Raw genomic sequence first — 26,626 nt, forward strand, 5'->3', positions numbered from 1 at the left:
GGGGTCGCGACCCACAGGTTGAGAACCGCCGATCTAGAAACTGTAGTCAGAAGGACACATGCTTACAGGTTAGGTTTCCTGGAAGCAGAGGCTGGAACAGCTCGGCATATGAATATTTATTAGGGATCAGTGTCTCTGGGGAGGATGCAGGACTGGGCAAAGGGAGCAATTGAACGGCAATGCAAGGCAACCCCATGGGCACTGGGAGCCTATATGCTTGTCAGAGTTGTCCCTCATGGAGCTGAAATGTCCAGCTCTTTAGGTTCCCCAAGGCCTCCCTCCCTGGCATCCCCTGCCCAGGCCCCTCAGCCAGTCCTTGAACGTGTGTGTTCCCCAGGGCCAGGTGCTCTCTGCAGCGGTAACAGACCCAGAGAATTTGGTACCTGGAGGCTGTCTGCTGATAGCCGGACAGGTCCCCCCAGAAGGGGACTGTAGGCACAGTTCTCTGTCCACCACATACATTAATAAGTTTGTAGGCCAGTTTTCTTTCTCCACAATCATTTCCGTTAAGGACCCATCTGATAAAAATAAATGTTTTTAAAGAGGGAGGAGTGCAGTGGCATAGGAACTAACATTCAGTGTCATACTAGTTACTATTCATTACAAATGCGCACTTACTGATTGCCCAGCACTGTTTAAATCTTATCACTGGTGCCGTCTTAGTATATCCTCACTAAATAACCCGCTAACGTACAAGGAAATGAGACCAAGGAGGGTTACGGACTTCACTGAGGTCATCTGACCCTGTGGCAGAGCAGTTCTTGCTAAAAGCAAACCCCTCTCATGCTCTGGTGCCTGACTGTGAGGGACGGAGCTCTGTGGTGGGGGTGGGGGTCCCGTAGCAGGTGCATGGGAGCTACTCTGGGACTACTGCATGCTGGCAGGTCCTGCTCAGATACACCCAACTCCTGCAGATAAACAAGTTCAGGTGACTATGGGAGTGTGGGATCCATGGCCGGTTGTCAAGGGGGATGTTACGATTGCCTGGCCAATTTCCTTGGCTGTTGGAGGGGGAAGTCGTGTGGGTTGCTGTCTCTCTCACAACTCTCTTGGCGCCAGGAGTCATAGTCATTTAAAAGAAAAGCCAGGTCAGATTGCTTTGAGAAACAAAGAACAAAATTGTTGAGATAAACCTTGATGAGTGTCAACCCTGGACTCTGTTCTGGTCCTGACTTACCACTATTTTGCTGTGTGGTCCTGGGTTAGTCATTTCCCTTCTCTAGGCTTTGGTTTCTTCATCAGAAAAACAAACAGCACCGTTCCTCAGTATCGTCTCTAAGAGGAGAAGGAATGAGCCCTGCTTCGTCCCGCAGATCGTGTGAGGATGTGCTTGCTGGTTGAAGAGGCGGCACGTTTATTGGGTCTCTTCCTTTCCAGTTGGGAAACCTGCTGCCCTACAGCGACCCCAGCGTGGTGTTTGTCTTTCTGTCCGTGTTCGCCGTGGTGACCATCCTGCAGTGCTTCCTCATCAGCACGCTCTTCTCCCGGGCCAACCTGGCGGCAGCCTGCGGGGGCATCATCTACTTCATGCTGTACCTGCCCTACGTCCTGTGTGTGGCCTGGCAGGACTACGTGGGCTTCACGCTCAAGATCTTCGCGGTGAGTGACCCTGGCCTCTCTGTGGTCGCCGCTGTCCCAGCCGCCCCTGGGCTTCTCCTCTGCTGCAGTCCAGGCTGAGAGAGTCTCCAGTGGGATGGGCTGAGAAGCTCAGAGCTAGATTCTAAACTGCTTGAAGGCAGGGGCTGCGTCTCATGAAATTGTTTACCGTTAGTCCTCTCAGTGAATCGAATGGTCGAATTGAATCAGATGGAATTTTTCAGAGCCAGGCTGTACCATCCACCTAGCTGTGGGTAAATGGCAGCGGGGGGCCCCTTTAGACAGTAGATGCCGTTTCCACCTTTTGTCTCCACCCCCACGTGAGCTCACCCTAAGTCACAGCTACAGATAGAACTGAAACCTCTTGAGGTCACAGTTGGCTCCTTCTTGACCCTGTGCTCCTTGTGTCCAGCATGGGTTTCACTTGAGTAACGTCTTCTGAACTGAAAAAAATGAGGAGCAGGTGCCCCATCTCCCCACGGACCCCTGCCCTCAACACTCCCCTCCCTTGTCCACGGGAGGAGGGGCCTGCAAGCGTGTGTAAGCCCATGTAAGGGTGATTCGCCAGCTGTCCCCCGGATCACTTCCAAAAGTCACCTCTGGGTGCCTCAGTTTGGACCCTTAAATATCAGGGGCCCCAGGCAGGCTGCTCTGACAGGAGCCATCACTGCTGAGCAGAGGGCTCTGGAGGATCTTGATGATGTATGAGTGTATGTGTGGGGCGCAGGAATGTTGAGCCTTGGGGCATCTTTGGGAGCATAAAATTCTAAAAGTTTTACACTTCATCATATCGCGTTTCCGAAATGTGTGCGCATAATGAGTGGCTATAAATAGAATCATTTTATATGCTGCCAAGGAGCCCACTCCCCCAGAGGGACCCTGTAGATGACTACTTCCATGTCTTGTAATTGATCCATTTTGCACATTCAGATGTCTCCAGGTGAAATTTACATTGGCAGTGTTAGGAAAAAGAGACAGGAGATGGATAAGTGACTTTCGCCTCTTTCTCTCAGAGCCTGCTCTCCCCTGTGGCTTTCGGGTTTGGCTGTGAGTACTTTGCCCTTTTCGAGGAGCAGGGCATTGGGGTGCAGTGGGACAACCTCTTCGAGAGCCCCGTGGAGGAAGATGGCTTCAACCTCACCACCTCGGTCTCTATGATGCTGTTTGACGCCTTCCTCTATGGGGTGATGACGTGGTACATCGAGGCTGTCTTCCCAGGTACGCCAAGCTTCTGCCCTGCTTTAGCCGTCTGCTAGGGAAATGTGACTTGTAGCTGCAGAGCTTGTCTCCCTTGTTGCTGGGACTTCTGCAGGGCCAGGGGCTCCCTGGAAAGTGGCTATGGCTTTAGACCTATGGCAAACACACAGACCAAGGAGAAGCAGCTGATGTTAAAAGTACAACTCTTACTACCGATAAAGCCCTTTTTCTTTTTTAAAATTATATGTTTACTGATTTCAGAGAGGAAGGGAGAGAGAGAGAAACATCAATGATGAGAGAGATCATTGATTGACTGCCTCTTGCACGAGCCCCCCTCCCCCCACACACACTGGGGATTGAGCCTGCAACTTGGGCATGTGCCCTGACCGGGAATCAAACCATGTCCTCCTGGTTCATAGGTCGATGCTCAACCACTGGGCCATGCCGGCCGGCTCGCCCTATTTCTTGAGCTCTCTGTGCCAGGCACTGTCCAAAGTGTTTTATATACTTTGGTTCTATTAAAATACTCATAAGACTGCAATGAAGAAGTTACTGTTATAACCAGTGTTTGCAAATGATAAAACTGTGACTCAGAGAAGTGAAATAATTGCCTGTAGCCACACAGCTGGTAAGTGTCAGTGCTTGGAGGTGAACCCAGTTGGGTTACCCTGGGTCAGCTGGCCCAGGAGATTGCTCCCAGAGCTGACCCAATTCTCTCATCTGCATCCCCAGAATTACCACTGGTGGAGGCTCTGTTTCCTCAGCACAGCTTGTGAATAACAAATACATTGGCTCCAAGCCCTGGCTTGTGATCTAATCGAATTAGCATTCATAAAAATTTATTCGCTACTTCCCTTAATTCATCTCCTTGACCAAGACCTGCCTTGGAGACATTTTCATGTAAGATCAAATTCTGAGAGAGCAAGGTTTAACTCTTTCTGGTTCACCTTCTAATTTTCCCCTAAGGGAAGGTGGGTAGGTATACGTGAAATGTTTATTATCCCTACCTGAACTTCCTGCATAGGATATGCAATTTTGTATCATACAGATCTGAATTCAATTCTGAGTCCTCCACTTACTGTTTGAGTGATGTTGGGTAGAGGAATTATCCCCCAGTTTCCTCCTCTCTAAAGTAGGGACGACAGCTGCGTCATGGGGTGGTTGGGAGATTCAAAGAGGTGCAAACTTATGTCACACAAAGTAGGTCTCATCAAATGGTAGCTCCCCCTCCCCCCTTCCATTCAGCCTGTCCCGTCTCAAAGGAAGGCAGCTCAAGGAGAGAGAGGGTCTGGTTGGGATATCTCAGGAATGCTGGAATGTGGCCGAGCTTGATTCATACCTGTGCTTTGCTTTCAGGCCAGTATGGAATCCCCAGGCCCTGGTATTTTCCTTGCACCAAGTCCTACTGGTTGGGTGAGGAAAGTGATGAGAAGAGCCATCCTGGTTCCAGCCAGAAGGGCGCATCTGAAAGTGAGTGCTGCTGCCCCCACTGACTGCTGGGGCAAGAGTCTAAAACCACTCCTTGTCCCTTTCCCAGTTCTCCCAAGCTGTCTGTGTCAGTGCTGTTGACTTGTCAGAGAGTCAGCATCTGAGTCCCTGAGGCGTGTTTTCTTGGCTTCTTGGGAAGTGACTCTAAGCCTCCTCCTCCACCCTCCCCACCACCCCTCCACTTTCCATGCCATCGTAATGAGTAGAAGGAAGAGATAAATACAACTGTGATTGTGGAACCGTCCTCTCACTGCCTGACTGACCATGGTGACAGCTGTAGAACCAGTGTAGGCTGACACCATGTGGCCGCCACAGGGCTCAGCCTGAGCTTCTTAATGTTCTCACCTTCGTTACCCAGAGCCTAATCCTCTCCCGGGTCCTGACCTGCGGGTGGTGATCCCTATAGTTCAGCAAAGGCTCTGCCTTCTGGGCTCTTTGCTCAGGTTCTTGGAAGGAAGTTACAAAAGGAAACTTGTATCTTTCACCCAGTTTTCTCCAATAGTGACACCTAACATAACTATAGTACAATCTCAAAACCATGAAATTGACATTGGTTCATTTCACAAACCTTCAGATTTCATGCACTCGTGTTACATGCACGTGTGTGTGTGTGTGTGTCTGTTAAGTTCTGTGCAGTTTTATCACTTGTAGAGGTTCATGTAATCACTGCTTCAGTCGAGATGCAAAACTGTTTTTTTCACCACGAGCTCCCTCCTGTGACCCTTTCATAGCCACAGCCCTTCCTCCCCATTCTGTGACATCTGTCTTTCAAGATTCTGTTCTCCACTTCTATAATTTTATTATTTCCATAATGTTATATAAATGGAACCTTACAATATATAATCTTTTGAGATTGGATTTTTTTATTTTTTATTTATTTATTTATTTTTATTTTTTTATATTTTTTTATTTTTATTTTTTTTATCAGACAGATGAGATTGGATTTTTATTCTGTATAATTCCCTTGAGATCCATCTAAGTTGTGATGAGTATCAACAGATTGCTCTTTTTCATTGCTGAGTAGTATTCCAAAAGATAGCTGCACCACAAGTGTCATGCCACTTCAAATGTGTTTTTTAAAGAGCTTTTAGCATCTTATATTTTAACTGATTGTCAAGTCTTTTCCCCCTACAGGACTGATCCTCCTGTATCATTGTGTTCCCATCACCAACACCAGTGCCCAAATGGGCCCTAAGTAAATACAGGGGTGGGCAAAAGTATGTTTACAAGTTGTGAGTACGTGAAACAGTTTATTCTTGTACTATTCTTTATTTATCAACTATTGTATTACTTATGTATTATTATTAGCCTACTTCTGTGCACCCCTGTATTTATAGCCTGTCCTCCTTCCTGGGAAACCAGAAGGGGCCATGGAGAGGGGACAGTTCTTAAAGTACAAGCCCAGCTGCTGGTCTCCACAGGCCGCGTGTCATTGTTTTCTGCATTCGTTCCTGTGTTCTCTCTTCTCACAGTCTGCATGGAGGAAGAGCCCAGCCACCTGAAGTTGGGTGTGTCCATTCAGAACCTGATGAAGGTTTACCGAGATGGCATGAAGGTGGCTGTCGATGGCCTGACCCTGAATTTCTACGAGGGCCAGATCACTTCCTTTCTGGGCCACAACGGAGCCGGGAAGACCACCACCATGTAAGAGGGTGTGGTTCTCTCAGATTCAGCCCCAGGGTGGTCCTTGAGCACAGTTAGAAGTTCATCCCTAAGCACACTGCGTTGGTCACTGGGCAAGGGCAGGGCACACGAGGAGAGGATGCGTGTAAAAATGCTATATAATCAGATGGTGCTTTCCAAAGACTGGGTTTACTGTATGTTATTGATTCAGCCTACAACAGTCTGGGGGCCTTTTCCTGACCATTCCCATTCAGTTCTCGGCAGTGTGCTTGGAACGTGAAGTTCTGACAGCTCTGAGAAAGGTTCTCTTGGAGTTGCTTTGCCCAGAAATGTGAGACAAGAAAGATTAGATGTGTTGGAGGGAGGTAGCATTTTCCAGGAACTCAGTCTCTAAGCAGCTGTGAGAAGCAGCTGGGCAGCTGGCTGTATGCTTGTCTTCCCTGGACCTACGAGGACCTTCTAGTGCGCAGCTTCCAAAGGGCGTGAAGGCCATGGAAACACCAGAATTAGCCTGAGCGGCTTTCAGTGTGGCCCCTCAGCCATTGCAAAGGATATGTCATCAGGGTGACCTCTTTCTATTTCATCTTTTTTTTAATGCAAAACCAATATGTTACGAACACTGCAGAAAATCTTTAAAAGGCGTACAAAAATCCTACCACTTAACACAAACAAAATTATTTTTATCTCGAATACTTGCTTGTTGTTCATCCATTTTATGTGGACATGATCTTAGGCATGCAGGATCCATGTCCGAAACTAGTTTCCAGTGCAAATTGGAGGAGTTCATTAAAAAATGCTCATACTGAGGTGGTCACTTTCAATACGTGGCCCACTCGTAGTCAGTCACTAAAGCGAAGGCCTGTTTGCTTTGTGGGGTGTCAGAGTCCATTAGGAAGGAGTCGGGGGTGGGAGGCTTGATGCCTCTGCTCTGTGCTGGCTTTGAAGCCGGGTATGGAGCATTTCTGGGGAGGTGGGGCTTCACGCTGACTCCTGGACTGGAACATTCTGTCCTCAGGTCCATCCTGACTGGGCTGTTCCCTCCCACCTCGGGCACCGCCTACATCCTGGGGAAAGACATTCGCTCCGAGATGAATACCATCCGGCAGAACCTGGGGGTCTGCCCCCAGCACAATGTGCTCTTTGACATGTGAGTACCAGCAGCACAGGAGGGCGGGGCCTCTCTGGATGTGTGGGGTCATGAGTCAGGGGCGGGGGAGGACCTAAGCGTTTTATGCTCTTTGGTGGTGTCCTCGCCTGGACACTTGTAGACCTGGTTGTCCCTCAACTTTAGGAAAAGGAGGAGGTAAACTGTAGGATGGGAGATGTTCCATCAGCCCCGCCAGAGGATGAGGGCTGGGGAAATGGTGCTGTCCATTGCTGTCATTCTGGAGGGTCGATGGGCCCGTCCTCTCTCCTGCCACAGCCCTCCCTGATGCTGGGTTGCCCCACCAGCAAGTAGGAGGCCCCCAAGGAAGCCCTGTGGTGGAGCAGAGAAAGACCTGGGCTCTGTAACCTGGGCCAAGGACTTTATCTTTCTGGGCCCCAATTTCCTTTTGTGTGAAGCAAGCAGCTCATGCTCATGCCCTCCACAGGGCTCTCCCTTCTCTGAGGGTCTGAGGTCCTTTGAAGTTCAGGGGGGCAGCTCCAGGTTAATGCAGAGCCAGCTTCTCACTTGGTTGGTGGGGTTCCAGAGAGGCCGTGTATTCCAGGGCGACCTGCAGGGCCCAGGGCTGAGCTGCCCCTCTGTCCCCAGGCTGACGGTGGAAGAGCACATCTGGTTCTACGCCCGCCTGAAAGGCCTCTCAGAGAAGTTTGTGAAAGCGGACATGGAGCAGATGGCCCTGGATGTCGGTTTGCCACCCAGCAAACTGAAAAGCAAAACCAATCAGCTGTCAGGTGAGGCCTAGAGCTGCCTTCCCTCCTCTCTCTCTCTCTCTCTCTCTCTCTCTCTCTCTCTCTCTCTCTCTCTCTCTCTCTCTCTTCCCCGGATGGTCTGGGTGCCTCCATTCTTCTCTTGCCACTTCTGCCCTGGCTCACTGTCCTCAGCCTCCCTCTCTCCTGCTTACAGGTGGAATGCAGAGAAAGCTGTCTGTGGCCTTGGCCTTTGTTGGGGGATCCAAGGTTGTTATTCTGGATGAGCCCACAGCCGGCGTGGATCCTTACTCCCGCCGGGGAATATGGGAGCTCCTGCTGAAATACCGACAAGGTAAATGTTGTGCATTTATCCTGTGTTGTGGGCTCGGAGGGAAGAAGGAAGGAAGAGGCTCGAGAAGGATGGCCATAGCTAATGGCTGTTCTTGCTAGAGCAGCAGAATTGCTTCTCAGGGAACATGCGGAACTCGTTTTCTTAAAGCTGTGCGCCCCCCTGTGTGTAGGGGGAGGCCTGGTTTATAGGATGCTTAAAGTTTATGCTTCATGACCTAGTGGCCTGCAAGAAGAAGGGAAACAGGATAAAGGGCATCTCCTTTGGGCTCCCACAGCCCCCACCACCATCTCTAGTAAAAAAATTACCCACGTGTCATATAACCATGTCCCCTCTTGACTGAGGTCCCTGAGAGCGTAGGCTGTGTCTTTGTTCATCTCTGTCCCCAATATGGTGCATTAAATTTATGTTTGTCGAAAGAGTGGATGAATAAATGAGTGGATGGGGGACATGCAGGGGCATGATTGGCAGTCTGCTTAGAGATTTAGATGATACGTAAGGTTGCCACCTTATGGTTACAATGAGGAGTACAGGCTTTGGAACCAACCCTGGCTGGCCCTGAGGCCTAGGAAAAGTCATTTAACTTGCCTCAGTTTCTTTCCCTGTGGTAACAGTAGAGCCTACCCCATGGAGGATTAAGTTAAAGGAGAATGCATGTAGACCACCTAGCACACTGCCTGGCAGGTCGTCTTCCCCAAACGTTCGTTTTTATTTTTATGAGGATGCAGTAGCTATGCCCGCAGCTTAGTGGTCCTGGCCACCAGGCTGCCAGGTCGTTCTCCCGTGCTTATCCCTGCTAACATTTTAGCTCTAGCCACTGCAGTGAGTGCACATCGACAGGTCTCACCTGTCCCGTGTCCTTGTGTTTGTGCCGCAGGCCGCACCATCATCCTCTCCACACACCACATGGACGAAGCGGACATCCTGGGGGACAGGATCGCCATCATTTCCCACGGGAAGCTGTGCTGCGTGGGCTCCTCCCTGTTCCTGAAGAACCAGATGGGAACCGGCTACTACCTGACCCTGGTCAAGAAGGACGTGGAGTCCTCCCTCAGCTCCTGCAGAAACAGCAGCAGCACCGTGTCGTACCTGAAAAAGGTGAGCTGCCGCCTCTGCCAGTGCGGGGGCTGGTGCGGGGGCTGGCGGGGGTCGGGGAGTCGGGACTTGCTGGCTGAGAAGGGCTTGTCTCCCTCTACCCACTCCGCCACGTTGGTGCCGTGGTTTTCTTGGAATCACATCATCCCTCATACATGGAAGGCTCGGGAGGCCTCTGTTCCCATAGTGCGAGCTCTGTTGAATCCCTTTTGCGTTTTCCTGTGGAAGCACGTAGGCTGGGTGATGGAGGAGGTCCTTAGAGGACTTTGTTATGTTGGAGAAAAGAGACTTGCGTGGCTGCAGGAGGCCCTGCTGTTCCTGTCATGACCTTGCCATCGCAGTGACCTCACCTTTTAATCTGCAAAGCAGCTGTTTACTGAGCACCGAGTTCATGCCAGACACTCAGTCTAGCAGACTCTGAGCACAAAAGAAAATGATGATGATAATTCTTTGTAGCGTCTGCTGTTACTTACACATTTTTTTTTAAAAAAAGTCATCTCAAAGTGCAGAGTAACCCTGGGAATAAGATACTGTAATTACTGTCCACGATGAGGGGAGGGAGGCTGATAGTGGCTTGGTAGTTTATTCAAGTTCACCCAGCAGGTAAATAACGGAGGTGGGACCAGAACCCAATAACCAAGGACGTTTTCCTCTGGACCACAGCACATGCCTGAGATTCATTAATGTGCTGAAACCCGTGGCACCTAAAACCTTTACATCCCAACCTTGAGCTCCCGTCCACTTGCCTTTCACTAGCACCAGGTTATCCCAAGTGTGGTCTGAAAAACAGCCGCACTGGGATCACGTCCGGGAGCTCGTTAGAAATGCAGAAACTTGGGCCACCCCAGGACGGCTCAGGATCTGCATGTAATCACAGTGCCCTGGTGATTAAACACACGTGAGAGCTTGAGAAGCACTGACTAGACATCTAGCCCGGTAACTCCCATGCTCAGCCGGCCGAGGGCCTGCTCACGGCACCCATTGGTGGCCATGGTTCTGTGGATGGCGCTGCATCCCGACATCCCACCTCCAGGAGGGCGGCCATCCCCATGGCACACACGTCAGACTGTGGCCCAGAAGCCTGGCCGCCCCGTTGCATGCCTCTCGGGAGAAGCTTTCCGCTCTAGTTCTCACACGCAGAGCCTCTCGGAGCCCTCCCCGGCGAAGGTGGTGGTGGCTGTGCCTTGCCTGGTCCCTGACCCATTCTCACCTCCTTCTTTGCCATCAGGAGGACAGTGTTTCTCAAAGCAGTTCTGATGCTGGCCTGGGCAGCGACCATGAAAGTGACACGCTGACCATCGGTAAGGACTCTGGGGTTTCTTATTCAGGTGGTGCCTGAGCTTCCCCCAGCTGGGCAGAGTGGAGGCAGAGGAGGAGAGGTGCAGAGGCTGGTGGCGCTGACTCAAGGTTTGCTGCTGGGCCGGGCCGGGCGGCTGTGGGAGAGGGTGCAGCTTGGTGGCGGGTCGGCCTCACGCTTGCTGGGAAGCCTGGAGCTTGGTCTGGGAGCTGACAGGGCAGGACCCCAGAGAGCTGAGATGATTGGGGGTGAGGGGATCCCTTAGGGAGGTGAATCTGGCTGGACACTGGAGACCAGGGATGCGGAGCTCAGGGCCAAGCCACTGGGGAGGGACTAGAGCTCAGGACCTAGGGAGGCTGAGAGCCCAGGAGATCGGGAATAGCCTGCTGGGTTTGCTCCGGACGTGTGTGTGGGAGGCCAGCGTCACCAGTAGCGAGGATGCAACAGAAGCCTGTACCTCGGCCCTCTCTGCCCAGACCTCGTCGCCAGCATTCTCCAGGAGGAGACTCCTTCCATGGACTGTCTGATTAGGCTTCTACTGAGATAGATAAAAGGATCTTTCTAGGGGAGGGTGAAGAATCTTTTCAAGTTTGTTTAGTCAAGTTTTCCACTGAAGAATCCTAGAGCGTAGGCAATAGAAACCAGGTTTTCAAGCTGAGTCATCCGTCCATCCACCCATCCACCCATGCACTGAACCTACGGTGGACCTGGTTTTGGGGATACAAAGACATAGTTCTTGCCCCCAGGAACTCGCGGCCAGAGATGAACATGTGGCATGACTTAGGGATCTGAGACAGGTGTGGTGCATGGCTAGTGGAGTTCTGAGGGGTAGGCAGAGGGAGAAGGCAGGGAATGGCCAGCCCTCAGTGTGGGGCCTCTGCGCTGGCTGAGCCGTCTTTGTGCTTTGCTCCCCACAGATGTCGCCATCATCTCCAACCTCATCCGGAAGCACGTGGCCGAGGCCCGGCTGGTGGAAGACATCGGGCATGAGCTGACCTATGTGCTGCCCTACGAAGCTGCCAAAGAGGGAGCCTTTGTGGAACTCTTCCACGAGATCGACGACCGGCTCTCGGACCTGGGCATCTCCAGCTATGGCATCTCGGAGACGACCCTGGAGGAAGTAAGTTCAGGGCCCGGCCGTCAGAACAGCAGGGCCAACAGTGCGAAGGCCAGACACGCAGCCTGCGTTTCCACTGGGAACAGGTTACCCTGGAACTGCTCACGGAGTCCTGAGGTCATTGGCATCTGGGCAGTGTCAGCCCCCGTGAACCCTTTAAGGTTGTAGTGGGCGATAGTGGGGAAGAAGTATTAGGATTGCTTCCTGGTGTGACTGCGTCACGGCCATGCCTAGGAGGTGGCTGGCATTTATGGAAACTCTGTGCCAAGTGCCAAGCTTGGTGTCTTTTTTCTTTTCTTTTCTTTTCTTTTAAGTCATTGCAACTCCATTTAACCATCATAGCAAGATGAGAAAGTAGACGCTCAGGGATGCTGAGCGAGGATTTGAAAAGGGGTTTCGGGCTTCAGAGCCCATATTCCCTTTAGGGACACACATCCCAGGCCTTGAGGGCTGGAAGGGATATAAATTGTCTGGCCCAGGGATCCCCAAGCTTGACTGTGCGGCAGAGTCCTCTGGGGATGTCATCGACGACCAGAACGCCCAGGCTCAGCCGCAGGGCTTTGAATCGGAACTTCTGGAGGGAAGGCCTTGCCATCGGTGCTTCCGTTGCGTGCTTCCGAGGCAGGGGCCTGTAGATCCGTTTGGAAGTCATTGGTCCAGTTCAGAGTCTCTTCTGGTGTCTGGATCCCTGCCTCAGCATTTCAGGAGAAGGGAAGCCCATCGTCTCCTGATCGTTCTGTCCTGGATCATGTCTCCCGGCGCTAGCCCACTCCAAGACTTGGGGCCATACGCCTGGAAGAAGCCACTCGGCTCATTCTCTGTCGGTGGGGAACACATTTCTTCTGCTGCAGTGTCCTGAGGCCGTAGCTTTAACGTGAAAATCAGTCCCACCACTGAGGCTGTGTTCTTCGGTAAAAAAGGCTTCTCTCCCAAGCGGCATTAATAAGCGAAGCTTCTCCTTCCTGTGTTTAGGGCCTAGCATACCATTTGATAATGTAATCATCACAGCAGTGGTGGCTGCCGTCATCACATGCAGCCTGTAATAGTCTCAATTTCTCTTATTTTTCAGATATTTCTCAAAGTGGCTGAAGAGAGTGGAGTGGACGCTGAGACCTCAGGTAACCCTCCGGGGGCTGCACACTGGGCTGTGCCTCCTGCAGGCTGCTCAGCTCACCGGGGCTAGGCCTTTCCCTTTGCATGTTGTATGGCATTCCTATCTTTCGTGTATAAGTCCGTTACGGATGCAGAGAGTTTATTTTGTAAAAAGTAAAATAAAATGTGGGTGTTCCTTCCCTTTGCCTTCAGATGGCACTTTGCCGGCAAGACGCAACCGGCGGGCCTTCGGGGACAAGCAGAGCTGCCTTCACCCCTTCACTGAGGACGATGCTGTCGATCCCAATGATTCCGACATAGACCCAGGTCCGTGAGGGCGAGATCTGTGTTCCACATCTTGAAACTCGCGTGTTCCCTCGTGTGTTCTTCTCTGGGGTTATCTTTTGGTGGCCAGGATGGTAGATGCCTGCAGGGTCCCAAGGGAAGTGGGAAAATGAGAAAAGCCACTCTCCCTTTTCCGGTGTTGCCCATGCCGTCCAGCCGGAAGGAGCAAGCCCACCCTCATCACTGCCTTCCCTGAGCTGGGGTCTTCCTCCCAGGATGTCCATCGATCCTGAGTCCATTTAGAATCTTTTCTGTGGAGTCCCAGTTTCTTGCACACCTCGGGTGTTGAGCTGTTGAGTAAATATTCTTTGAATGGGTGGATGATTTTGAAAGACCCAGAAGGGTGATTTTGCTTTTAGACTCACCCGTGCCCTAGACTTAGATCTTTTGGATGAGGGTGTCTCCCTGTGTGTTTGACTGGGATGGAGAAAGGGAGGCAAGAAATCAAGCAGATACTGGTAAGATGACAGGAAATCATTTGTTGAAGACGAGGATTTCTATGGAATGTTTAAGAACAGAAACCTGTCTGACTCTCCCTGCTCATGCGAGTGTGTGACTCTCCTGTTCTCCCTGACTTCAGACACTGTCTGTACTTAGGTCACTTGACTGTCTACCTTTTACCAAAAGTCTAATAGATGGGAGACAGATTGCCATTGTGTGTCCTCAAGGGTGTCAGCCTGTGTTCACGGCCCGTTTCATAGAGTATTCCGTAAGCAATCGAGGATGACCCGATTCATCTGAACAACTGGCTGTAACACTGTTCACGTGTGAACACATCTCTTCACTGTCTCGGGCACCTTCATTTCCTGCTCTCATCAGATGAGAACAAAAGGCCGAGCCTGCTGTGGCTGCACACGCGGGAGTCCTAACATTTTCTTGGATGTGAAAGTCCTTTACTCCTGAGATATTTTCCCCTCCAAACTCAACCTCCAAGATGGTGGCGGGAGGAAGGAGCACGGTGACGTCCAAGTACTTCAGATGATAGGTGACCTTCATGTTGGCTTCTTGCAGAATCCAGAGAAACAGACCTGCTCAGCGGGATGGATGGCAAAGGCTCCTACCAGGTGAAGGGCTGGAAACTCACTCAGCAGCAGTTCGTGGCCCTTTTGTGGAAGAGGCTGCTGATTGCCAGGCGGAGTCGGAAGGGGTTCTTCGCTCAGGTGAGCAGTGCTGTTGCAGGCCCAGGACTTGGGCTTCCTCACCCCTGAAGACAGGAGAGCATCATGGCTGTGAGATGGGAGCTGGAGCCAGATTGTCTGTATTTCCACCCCAGGGCTGCTTCTCCCCACTCATGTATCTGCTGGCAAGTTAGTTCTCCGTGCCTCAATCTCCTCATCTGTAAAATGGGGATACTAATAGTACCGGTGACATGGTTGTTGTGCTGAGAATGGGCCTCACATTAGTAATTACTGTATGTGTTTGTGTGTGTGTGTATTTATTGTAGAGGAGAGCATAACTAGGATGGAGTTTTTCATAACTTGAGCGATGATAGGACCAGATGCACTTGACACATCAACTTATTGGAAACTTGGTTTTTCTCTAAATGATGCTTAACTGCAAACTGATAGGAAAGATAACCAGTCGGAAACTACTGATGGAGAAGCCTCCTTACACTGTTGCCTGCCTGGCAGCGCCTGCTTGCTGACTCACGTGGTTAGAGGGGAACATGATTGTTCTCCAGAGAAGGCGTCTGCAGAGACCCTTCCCTGCAGACAGAGTGGGTGATGTAGAGTATGAATCGAGCAGACGGTCCTGGATTTGAATTCTGGTTCTGCTGAGTGAACTTGGGCAAGTTTCTCCATCTCTCTGAGACCCAGTGCCCTTGTTTGTTGATTGGTGATAATGACACTACTACTTAGGGTTGTAATGATCATTAAATGAAGTAATTCTCTTTACAGTACTTTTCCATGGAATTACTCACTCAGTGATAATTTTTAGCATTGAAACCCCAGAACATTAAAACCACGGGTATCATTTGAATCTTTAAGTTCTTTTTTAAGGATAAATTTCTCAGGAATAAGTAGAAGGAGCTTAGAGTTTATTTATAATTATGTACAAGTCGTTTTCAGAGAAGGTACGAGTGTAAAGTTTGAGGTGGTTGAGTAAGGATTTATATAATTATACTTTGAGGCCATGGGGGAGACAGTAGCTGCTGTTCCCTTTCAGTGGAGACAATGTGGAGAGTGACTTTTTAAATTTATTGTCACAATATGGGTTTGAATGGGTCAGCTAATCTCAGTCTACAGATTATAAATGAGAAAACTGAGGCCAGAGGGGGAAGTGACTTCTCATGGATGCACTTGTAGGGACAGAACAGCTTCAGGTCTCTGGCTCCCGGTCCTTCCTCTGAGCTGAGCTGGGCTCATGGCCCAGCGTGGTCTTCCCCAGGTTTTCAGGGGGCAGAGGGCAGGACCCAATGTTTTGAGTCACCCCGACGCATGACCACTGTTTACTCTCAGCTTGATGCCTCTGCCAGGTGGCCGTAGCCTCTGGCCTTGTGTTTCCAGCTTCCAGGGATGCCCTGGAGGGAAGAGGTTTAATGTTCAGGCTCTGTGCTTCCAACCCTCCGACAACGTCTCGGTGGAGTCTGGCCATGGGCCTTGCACTCCTCACCTGCATGCCGGCTGGTCTAGGAGGCTTGTCCCATGGCTGCCTTTCTAACACTTGTCTTCTTCGGTTTCCCTTCCCTCTCCTCCCCCCTGGTTATAGATTGTCCTGCCAGCTGTGTTTGTCTGCATTGCCCTGGTGTTCAGCTTGATCGTGCCACCCTTTGGCAAGTACCCCAGCCTGGAACTTCAGCCCTGGATGTACAACGAACAGTACACGTTCGTCAGGTATGTGTTTGCCTTCTGCGCCCAAGGAGAGAGGAAAGCTCGAGCAAACCACGGTGTCTGCTCTGCCGAGGGGGCCGGGGGAGGTGGGCTCAAGAATCACACAGTGGAATAGGCTGTGGCTGAAGGAATAAGCCAGTCAGTCCCCTGTTGCCACATTTGCGCTCCTTTCCTCTTCCTACTGCTGTTGTCAGGAACAGGCATGCGTTTTATGTAAATGATCTGCCCTTGCAAACAATCTAGGATCGAGCTATACTGTGTCTGGATTTTCATTTTGTGGTTTAACACACGGCTTCCAGACGCTGTCAGCGCTCTTGTTTTTTTGCACAGTACAATGCGTGCATTCACTATCTAGACTTTAGTTGTGGATAGTAGCTATTGTCTGTGCTTTGGACAAAAATACCAGCTACTCCATAACAATCCAGTGCTTCAGACAAAAGGACCAAGGGGTTTCTCCATCTCCTTACACAAGGATTTTCTTCAGTCCTCTAGTAATTGTAGACAGGTAAATCTCAGAAGCAGTCAAGCAGTAGATCTGTTTTAGTGATGCAAAAGAGACGCTATATTAAAAAAAAAAAGACAGAAAAAATACGTAAACATGGGAGTCGGTCTTTCTTTCTGTGACCCCACCTGCCTGCCTAGTGCAGGTTACTTTATTCTTTCCTCTCCCAGCTGCTGACCCCGATTGCCCAGGGCTGTGGAGCATGGACTGTCTTTGTGTTTGTAACCTGAGCCCATTACTGTTTGTGTGATCCCAGTGCCCCTGCAAACATGCAGCCAGTAAAGTCCGCCTCCAGTAATATCCTGGCTCTCTGTACCTCCTGGGTAATTGTGGAAGTATTTTTGAAATACGGATCCTTAATGAATTCATGTACTTTTTGCTAAAATATGTATGTCAATGTGTATAAGTATGTGTGTATATACATGTGCACGCACACATGCGCACACCTCTGTACATATAGTTTATTTACCCAAGCCCCACTTTGGAGTGCTGTATGTTACTGTGATATCAAGTCTGAGCTCCTGGTGGGTGGGCTCTGTTTTAATCATTGCTGTTTTAAGACCTTGGCACACAGAAATTACTTAATAAAGTGTTTGTTTTTAAAAAACTTCCTCCTTCAAATGTATGGTTTTAATGAATTGCTGAGCTGGCTGCCTCTTCTGTTCCCATAGTAACGACGCTCCCGAGGACATGGGCACCCAGGAGCTCCTGAACGCCCTCACCCGAGAGCCCGGCTTTGGGACCCGCTGTATGGAGGGGAACCCCATCCCGTGAGTGCCCTTCAGCTACGCCACCCTCCGCTCTGGTTTCCTGTGCTTGCCGCCTGGTTTGGTCTCGAATGCACTGCATTTTTTATCCGTTGTATGCCACACTGTGACTACCATCGTTTGCCCTTTGAACCATTTTGTTTTTAATGTTTAAAAAGCTGATATAGTAATCTAATAAGACCATCTAGGAACATACATAACAGACTAGGAGAATATTCTAACATCCTGCAAAGCAAATTACTGCAGGTGTTTGTTTACTGCTTTATAAATGAATATTTAATTTAAATAGCACTTTATACTTACTGCTCCAATGCTTTTCCCTTCTTCCCTCTTCCCAGCTCCTGTACATAAATGCAGAGATAGGCTGCCAATATATAGAATTTGCAGTTTTGCTTATCAGCTTCTTGACTTTAACAGCTGAAAAGGTGATGGAGTTTTTTAAAAGTTGGCATTTTCTTCTTTTAGAGTTGCCTATTTTTATTGTATTCTCTTTCAAAATCCTTGAAGAAAAAGAGGTGGTATATAGATAAACTCTCTTAAAGACCCATAGACGAAGTAGGTATGTGGGGAAGGTACATCCAGCGATGGTCGTGAGTAAAGACAGTGGACAGAGGTGAGCTTCTGGGAGCCCAAAGAGGGGAGAGGTGGTTCCAGGTTCCCAGGCTCAGGTAGAATTTGCAGGTAAGGTTGTTAGCCACAAACTGAGGAGTTGTGGAGAGTGTGGGAAGGTGCAGAAATACTGGGAAAGGGCTAACTTAAATCCCAGGTTTTAAAGGGCAGATACAGACCCTGTCACAGTTACAGACCAGTGAGCATGATACCGGGGTCTGCAGGGTTTTAGAGCAGCTTCTAGCGATTGTGTACCTGTTATCTCTTATTAATTGGATACTTACTAAATGTTTGTTAATACTTAATGGGTGGTAAATCCTAGCAGCCAATATCATCAGCTCCTAAAGAAGAAGATGACTAAAGTGGAGAAGGACAGAGAGGCATCCTATCTGGATGTCATGATTCTCTTGAGGAGATTGCACTTGACAGTTTTGTAGGCGAGATAGAAGAATGAGAGGAGATGGTGATGGAGGTGGATGGAGGCAGCACCTGCCAGCTGAGCAGCGTGGACTCAATGCCAGCCTGGGAAGCTCGTGGGAGCCAGGTCTGCGTTGAGATCTCGCCAACAGCATAGGAGAGGCAGGGCCCCGACATCAGAGGGCTCCCTGCCATGAGGCCCAGCACCATGGAACGTGTGTAGGGGGCAGTCAGATGTGGGGGCCCCACTCTGGGCCCTTTCAGGTTTTTCAGAGAGTAGTGGAATGGAGGGACGTTTGACGGGGACACTTCCCTGGGGCATTTATCTTTGCCTCATCCACTCGTGTGCAGGTTTTAGGAAGGGAACTTCAGGAGGGAGCCCTGGCTTCCCTAGAAGTCTCCATTTCACTGGGGCACCTTACAGAGAGCTAGAGAGCAATCCACAGAACGTTCATTTGGTCGGTGGCTGTGCTTTAAATTGTAGAAGTTTGGAACTGGAAGGGATAGGAAATGACTTGTTGAAATGTGAATTATTGAAACAAGTCATTCTATATTTTTATTTTACTGTTGGAGAAAATAAGCCCTAGGAGGGCAGGTGACGTGTTGATGATCTCGCAGTGATTCAGAGCTCAAGTCAGGCATGAACAACCCAGCTCTCCATATACCAATTGCTCTAACCCCCCCCCCCCCCCGATTCTCTACTTGTTTTGAAACATAAAGTGAATCTTGACATTGTCTACAGATTATCAGCACATTGAGCATAAAACTGAGACCCCTTCCCAGGCCTGTGTCATCCGGCTCCTGCCTCCTTCTCTGCCTCATAGGTCATCACGTTCCAGCCACACCGTCCTCCTGCTGTTCCTTCCACAGGAACCTCAGGGCCTTTGCACCTGCGCTTCCTGCTGCTTCTGGTTGTCACATTCTTTCCCTCCAAATCTCTCCCTGGCCCAGCCTTTATGTTCTGGCCAAAGTGTATCACCTCTTCATGCAACTCCTTTCCTACCAGTCATGCTCCCTTATCTTGCTGCATGTTTTCCCATTTAAGATGGCATTTAATCATCATCTAACTCTTCGATGGGAACACAAACTCCATGAAGGCAGGGACTTTGTCTTGTTCACTCCAGACTCTCAAATATGCAGAAGAGTGTCTGGCACAGAGTTGATGCTCATTGAGTGTTTTGGAGTGAACGCATGGGTTAGTGACTGAATGCTGGTGGATTGGATCGACTGGAGTCCATATATGAGCGTCTGGGCCCTCTTTGCATTCCATTGTCCACATCAGTGAAGTGAGCTCACAGCTTGCACGTCTTTGGAGGGATTGGATAATCAGATGGGGAGGGGTCGGTGCAGGTCTGCAGGTGTGATTGATGGATGCCGTGCCCCTGAGGCGACAGGAAACCCAGGCCCTCTGGGTGACCTGGCCTTGCTGTCCTCCCTGTGCAGAGACGTGCCCTGCTTGGTGGGAGAGGAGGAGTGGACCACGGCCCCCGTTCCCCAGACCATCACGGACCTCTTCCAGAACGGGAACTGGACGATGGAGAACCCCTCACCCACCTGCCAGTGCAGCAGCGAGAAAATCAAGAAGATGCTGCCCGTGTGTCCCCTGGGGGCCGGGGGGCTGCCTCCTCCACAGGTGAGTCCCTCTCCAGGTGTGACTGAGCAGGCAGGGGCGCAGGGTGGGCTGGGGAAGAAGGATGGGGTGACAGAGCAGGAGGGTCTCTTTCAGTCTTGATCTTCGTTCTTGTCACAGGGAAAAGCATGTGAGTTTTGAGGGGAGGAAGCTTGAACCATCTTATTTCTATATCTGAGTGAGCTTAGCCTGTTCCTTTATTTGGAAGAGACTTGTTTGCGTTAAAACCAGAACACAACCCTCTGGACCAGTGGGCTACGGGAGACGCACGGTGCCCTCTCTGAATGGGGGTGTCACAGAACAGGCCCTGCTTTCTTCCCGGCTTGGCCTTAGGGAGGCTGGCCCATCACTGTCTGAGGGTCTTGTTGAGTCTGACATTCTCTACGAGTCTGAGCATGGGACGCAGTTGTGAGCCATTTTTTTTCTGAGAACAGTTTCGGGATGAGGCTGCTTGTGAAAACTGTCTGCTGCCCTGTCGGCATCCAGGTTGCGAGTTCCGGTTATGTCTTTCTAAGATAATAGCTAATCTATTCATCCGTGTGACACCACTGAACAAAGAGCTCACCAAGCATAGTCAGTGATGCTGCTCCCTAAAGACCTTTGTGACTATGAAGAATAGATTGTACAGTCTATGGTTTCCAGAATAATTTCCTGGGGAACTTTTTGGAGTGCCTTAAGTGTATGGCCAGAGTCAGGGGTAGAATGAATCCGGCTTTGGTGGCTGGCTCGGGGTACCTGGGCATTGTGGGCAGGGTCTAGTGGTGTGTTTCTGAGGGACATGTGTCAATGTAGTCCTTGATTTGCTTCTTGTCTCAGTTCTGGTCCATAAAAGCACATGTGCTTGGTTTTTCTGTAACAACAGAGAAAGCAGAACACGGAGGACATCCTTCAGAACCTGACGGGGAGAAACATCTCGGATTACCTGGTGAAGACATACGTGCAGATCATAGCCAAAAGGTCAGTCTTTGCTAAACTCAGTCCTTGCTCTGTCATTACTGATCAGAGGAATTTAAGACCTAAAGATAGTAGGCCGACTAGTGGGGGAGACATCATATTTTTACCCGATGTTGTCTTGGAAGCTTAGAGTGCTCTTTCAAAGTAGACAAGATGAGAAGTATTATGAACATTCGGGTTGACAACTCACCAAGCATAGATTGAGTTTGCCTGGTTCCAGAATGAAAATAAATCGGGATTCAAATTCTAATTCTGCCACCTCCTAGCTCTTTGACAAATGGTAACCGGTTATCCTTTTAAATCCTTAGTTGATGTCCAATGTGAAAGCAATGCTGCTCTTATGAGTTGTTGTGAGGACTGAATGATATATATAAATACCCCTCATGGTTGGGATGCATGGCAGCCTGGGCCGTGGAGTGCGGAAGAGCCATAGAGCTTCCTGGGGCCTCGCAGCCTAACGCTGACTACTTAGCTCAGGGGGAACCTTCTTTCTGCCAAGGGCCATTTGGATGTTTATAACATCATTCAGTCACGGGCCATACAGAATTATCAACTTAAAAACGAGCCTGTTATATTTGGTTAAACATTTTTAATTGACTCACTTCTTGGTGGTCAGGGCCTTGATAGGGCCAGACCAAGTGATTCTGTGGGCCTTACAAGGCCCGCAGGCTGGATGTTCCCCACCCCGGATTTCCCCACTGCTCCTTCCCACTGCTTTGGCCAGCTGGGCCTCTCGGAGTTCTCTGTGGCTCTAAATGACAAGGGTGTGCTTGAATGACAGCTACTGTGCGTTTCCAACGAAGAGGCACAACCTCTCCCTATGTCATCCCTAATTGCTGTATGACTTTGAATTTTAGACGTTTCTAGTTTGATTACATCTTTGTCTATAAGTTGGTTTCTGAATTGGTTTAATCCAAGGCATGGTTTTCATATACATAAGATTTTAAGAATGGGAGGAAAAATGACACGCCGATTAGGGCTTCTTCCCATCGGCAAAAACCTACACCATCAGCTTGATCTTAGGATTACTTCCGTCCTTTCGTTGTGTCCTCAAGTAGAGATTGACTCCTTTTGTGTCATCAGGAATAGGATCCGTGTTGCTCTGAACTGACTTTTGGTTTGTCTCTGGTCTCTGCAGCTTAAAGAACAAGATCTGGGTGAACGAGTTTAGGTGAGTTGACCTCTTCCTGTGCTTTCCCCGGACTTCCTGTCGGTCAGGAGGGTGGTTCTGATGCAGGAATCGTGGGCCCCGGGAAGTTGTTAGTTTGGGGATTGCGTTGCCCTCAGTGTTGCTGCTCAGCACCAGCTGCCACTGCAGGTGCATGTGAACGCTGGGCACACTGATCTCCTCGAGGAGGCGCAGAGGCTTTTTCTGGTGCGATTTAACAGGAAGCACAATGTTGTGAGGGGAAAACCTATGCCAGCTACACTTTGCCCCCAAACCAGATTCCCAGGGGTTCTCTTGGATGAAATAAGACAAATCAACACCATATATTCTCACTGTATTTCAACCCATCTATCCCTCTGGGATTTGAAGGAACAGGTGGGATCAGGGAAGAACAGAAGGAAGAGTTGTTGAAGCTCATTAACATCTTATGAAAAATGGGCTACTGTTTGTGGCTGCCCCACAAGGTGGCTCTTTGACACTGCTTTCCACTTCTCCTCCTGGCCTTTTTCCTGAGGGCCAGGCCCCACAGAACTATGAACAGAGCAAACTGGGGCCCCTCCAGTTGTCCTCATGCTAGGAACGAGCCCAGGCCTTTGGGCTCATTATAGTAAACCTCTGGCCTCTCGGTCAGTGTCCTCACTCTTTGTCCTGACTTCCCATCTGCTCGACTTTTTTTAATTATTATTTTATTTAAAAATATTTTAATATATATTTATTTCAGAGAGGAAGGGAGAGGGAGAGAGAGATAGAAACATTAATGATAAGAATCATTGATTCGCTGCCTTCTGCAGGCCCCCTCCTGGGGATTGAGCCCACAACCCAGGCATGTGCCCTGGCCAGGAATTGAACAGTGACCTCCTGATTCATAGGTCGACACTCAACACTGAGCCACACCGGCCGGGCCCATCTGCTTGTCTTGAGACCCAAGTTCAGGCCTGAGCACCAGGGTGGGAGGAGCTGCTTCTGTCTATAGTCAGGCCCAGACCCTTCCTACTTGAGCAGGAACCCTAAGGGTAAGGAAAGAGATTGCCGGAATCCACTAGAGGAGTCCAGTGGTAACTTCCTCTCGGTCCTGCTTTGAAGAAGCAGTTCGCCTGCGGGAAACATGTGGTGTCCAGGGTTCCGTGCCCTGCGCTTCCTGTGTTTTAACCTCAGGCTGTTCTTCCAGGTACGGCGGCTTTTCCCTGGGTGTCAGCAATTCTCACGGGCTTCCTCCAAGTCAAGAAGTTAACGATGCCATCAGGCAAATAAAGAAACACTTGAATCTGGCCAAGGTACGGTGTCCCTCCCAGGACATGTCAGAAAGGGGCCCAGAGCTGCTGGTACAGGGGAGCAGTTGGCAGGGGCATCCGATCACTGAGCACCTCCTTGTGTAAGACTTGAGTACAAAGTCGTCTTGAGTAGTTAGTGTCTTGTGCCAGCCAACACTGAGCCGGGACTCAGTGACCAGTTAGGATCTGAAAGCATAGACCAAAGACAAATCCAGGTCTCTCACAGTAACTTAAATTTATGAATTTAGCCAGCAGGTAAGTAAACTTCACATCAAACATACTTTTCCACAGCGGTCACTGTGAAACAGGAAACGAATCCTTTAAGTGTTCAGCGGGTGTTAGGACTCACTAAGCATTCACTTCATTTCTCCGTGCCTGGAGTTTCCCATTTTTAATTAAGAATTGAGGGGGTCAGACGATGGGGGACACTGGGATCACAGATGCAGGGATAGTCCTCGAGACTGTATCTCTGTTTTGAGGCCCAGACCCCACGAGGGTAGCCCTGGGCCCTAGGATGACGCCAGGGGAACATTTTTGAAGACTCCCCACCCCTGAGTTAGAGACAGAGTGGGAGTCTTGGGACTTTGAATCACAGGCCTTGCCGGTGGTTCCTTCGAGACTCGTGGCTCATGGGAACAGCGGTGCTTTAGATTTCTGGTGGCTTCAGCTTTCATTTTAATGAACAAGGTAGTCACGGTGCCCATCCTAAGGTTGTCCTGCTACTCCTGTGAGCCGTCTGAGCTGAGGCAGGTTCTGTCGTCCACAGGACAGCTCTTCGAATCGATTTCTCACCAGCTTGGGAAGGTTCATGACAGGACTGGACACGAAAAACAACGTCAAGGTAAAGCCCTTTGTTCAGTAGCTTCTTGATGCACAGTAACCCTGTGTTCAGCTCCTGAGCGCACTGATGGGGTAGGCACGACAGAGAGAGCAGTCTAGTAGCCTCACCAGTGAGGACCTGCAATGCAGTGATTCAGAGTTTTCTTTGCCCCCAGACACAGCAGGCGAACCATTGTGACCCTGACCAGATTACTTGTCCTCTCTAAGCCTCAGTTTCCTAACCTCTACCATGGAGACAGTACTCAGGCTCTCTCAAAGCCATGATGAAGATTAAATGAGTTAAACATAGAGGGTAGCCGGCACCTTGCCTGGCCACACGGTCAGTGCTTGGTACACCTGGTTGCCCTTACTGCTTCGCCACATTCTCTGACCATAATGTTTTGTCTTGGTGCATGACTGAGATTCCTAAAATTTACAGGCTTGTGTGTATGTGTGTGCACCCACCTCCAAGAACAGGGTTTGGGAGCGTTACCTTGTACCTCTGTGTTTTATTTCAGGTGTGGTTCAATAACAAGGGGTGGCATGCCATCAGCTCTTTCTTGAATGTCATCAACAACGCCATTCTGCGGGCCAACCTGCAGAAGGGGGCGAACCCCAGCCAGTACGGGATCACTGCTTTCAACCACCCCCTGAATCTCACCAAGCAGCAGCTCTCGGAAGTGGCTCTGTAAGTAGCTATGTCTCTATGGACCAGGTGGGGGCAGGAGAGGGTGTTGAGGGTAATGGAGGAACGGAGGAAGGAACCCTGATGCTGGTTGTATATAACAGATGGGGAAACACTTACATTAGGATATGTCTGGGTTGGTCCAGGCTCTGGACAGAATATGATCAGGTTAGGAATTGGCTGGCAGGGATTAAAGTGCCAAAGATAAATAAATGACTCATTTATGTAAAAACCATTACATTTAGTGGATTCATGTAAGTTAAGTTGTTAATAACATCCCCCAAATGTTGTAACTCGCCATCATCAACTGTCTTTCGCTGGTTTTAAACTTGGTGAAACATGCTTTCATCAGCTTGTGTTTTTAATTCCTGAGTTGTGTGTAAGCTTGTGTTTTTAATTCCTGAGTTGTGTGTAAGTGTGGGAGGTTAAAGCCAGTACACACGAGGCAAAGTGTATATTGGTTTCTAACCTTTCTAGATGTATGGTGTTAAACGAGACAGTTCATGTAAGTTGCCAAGTTTAGCATTTGGTTTATATTCAGCACATGCTGGGTCCCTTTCCGGTATAAGGGGCATGGCACAGTTATTATTTTTGCTTAACTTGTATAAAATATCAATATATGTCACTGGGATCTTTATACCAAGCTTATATAACATTTATATGTATAATTTATATTAAACCCTGTTTATTGAGCTTATAAGGCTGCTCTTCTTATAAGCATCTGATAGATGTGTTAGACTGATAAGCCACACACTGGTATTTTCAAATTTATTTACAGCCATAAATGAAGTTATTTGAATGGTTTCACACTAACATTTCTGCTTTATTTAATTTTCAATCTATACTTGTCCTTTGTGAGTGAAAATTCACAACTCATTGCTCTTATAAGGTCAGTAGGCCACTCTGACTACCATTAATAGTTCATTATGACACTGGCTCTTTGTAACTTCTGTGGAATCAGTTTTGCATTTGAATTGTCAGGTTGCGGGGGGCATTGCTTTGTTTTGTTCTTTTTTACTTGAAAATAATAATTGTTAGCCCTGAAAAAAAAATATTTGGTGAGCAGGTTATTTTTTTCCCCGGGCTATGCTCAGATATTTGTGTGTGTGTGTGTGTGTGTCCGTGTATCCTCCTGATGGAGTCTTCAGTTGCATCAGTGGCCCCTCATGTCCTCACTGCCTCTTTTTCAGGATGACCACATCGGTGGATGTCCTCGTGTCCATCTGTGTTATCTTCGCCATGTCCTTCGTCCCAGCCAGCTTTGTCGTGTTCCTGATCCAGGAGCGGGTCAGCAAGGCGAAGCACCTGCAGTTCATCAGCGGGGTGAAGCCCGTCATCTACTGGCTCTCCAATTTTGTCTGGGACATGGTAAGGGCGCCGCCGGGCCGCTGTGCATAAATCTCCAGTGGGGCCACGCGCGGATGACAGAGCCTCTGGCTCTCGTGACGATGTCCTTGCTCATCTAAAGATGAATGAGAGAGAAAATGACAGAGACATTGTAATTAAGTGCAATGTACTTAAGGAGCATTTAGTACAGCGCCCATCCCACACCAGAGAGGAAATCTGTCCACGCTGACGGCAGTTAATATCACCACCACCTAATTCCTAATGCAAAACTTGTCAAAGAGACATGGACGGGGAAGCCAGTCCAAACTCCAATGCCTGTAACCTGTCTGAGAGGGTTCATCATTAATGCCTGTAACCTGTCTGAGAGGGTTGAACCTCCAGAGTCAGGGTGTTCTTTGTCTTACGAGGAAATCTGTCTGTCATTTGAAAACTTGGCACATTTTACCGGAAGCGTATCCATCTATTGCAAATACGTTTTCACGCCAGCTACAATGCATTGCGTTTGTTCAGACCAATATGGAGGACTTCAAAGAAGTTCCAGTTCTCAGAAAGTGGAGTTGAAATAGATCTCCC

The 26,626-nt window shown here is 49.4% G+C and overlaps 1 protein-coding gene across 1 annotated transcript in view; it reads left to right on the plus strand.

The window, feature by feature from the left end:
- ABCA1 (ATP binding cassette subfamily A member 1) overlaps positions 1 to 26,626 on the plus strand; it is a 111,613-nt gene that overhangs the window by 71,221 nt on the left and 13,766 nt on the right. The window contains exons 16-37 of the mRNA XM_006088067.3: positions 1,378 to 1,599; positions 2,610 to 2,814; positions 4,150 to 4,263; positions 5,754 to 5,925; positions 6,920 to 7,051; positions 7,658 to 7,800; positions 7,973 to 8,110; positions 8,985 to 9,205; positions 10,431 to 10,503; positions 11,417 to 11,619; positions 12,686 to 12,734; positions 12,922 to 13,035; positions 14,065 to 14,213; positions 15,763 to 15,887; positions 17,058 to 17,156; positions 19,623 to 19,812; positions 20,672 to 20,766; positions 21,902 to 21,934; positions 23,100 to 23,205; positions 23,969 to 24,043; positions 24,540 to 24,709; positions 25,897 to 26,074. Coding sequence (XP_006088129.1) covers positions 1,378 to 1,599; positions 2,610 to 2,814; positions 4,150 to 4,263; positions 5,754 to 5,925; positions 6,920 to 7,051; positions 7,658 to 7,800; positions 7,973 to 8,110; positions 8,985 to 9,205; positions 10,431 to 10,503; positions 11,417 to 11,619; positions 12,686 to 12,734; positions 12,922 to 13,035; positions 14,065 to 14,213; positions 15,763 to 15,887; positions 17,058 to 17,156; positions 19,623 to 19,812; positions 20,672 to 20,766; positions 21,902 to 21,934; positions 23,100 to 23,205; positions 23,969 to 24,043; positions 24,540 to 24,709; positions 25,897 to 26,074 — 3,006 coding nt within the window. The remainder of the gene's footprint in view (positions 1 to 1,377; positions 1,600 to 2,609; positions 2,815 to 4,149; positions 4,264 to 5,753; positions 5,926 to 6,919; positions 7,052 to 7,657; positions 7,801 to 7,972; positions 8,111 to 8,984; positions 9,206 to 10,430; positions 10,504 to 11,416; positions 11,620 to 12,685; positions 12,735 to 12,921; positions 13,036 to 14,064; positions 14,214 to 15,762; positions 15,888 to 17,057; positions 17,157 to 19,622; positions 19,813 to 20,671; positions 20,767 to 21,901; positions 21,935 to 23,099; positions 23,206 to 23,968; positions 24,044 to 24,539; positions 24,710 to 25,896; positions 26,075 to 26,626) is intronic.

Source organism: Myotis lucifugus, unplaced genomic scaffold (genome assembly GCF_000147115.1).
Source record: "Myotis lucifugus unplaced genomic scaffold, Myoluc2.0 scaffold_43, whole genome shotgun sequence".
Lineage (NCBI taxonomy): Eukaryota > Metazoa > Chordata > Mammalia > Chiroptera > Vespertilionidae > Myotis > Myotis lucifugus.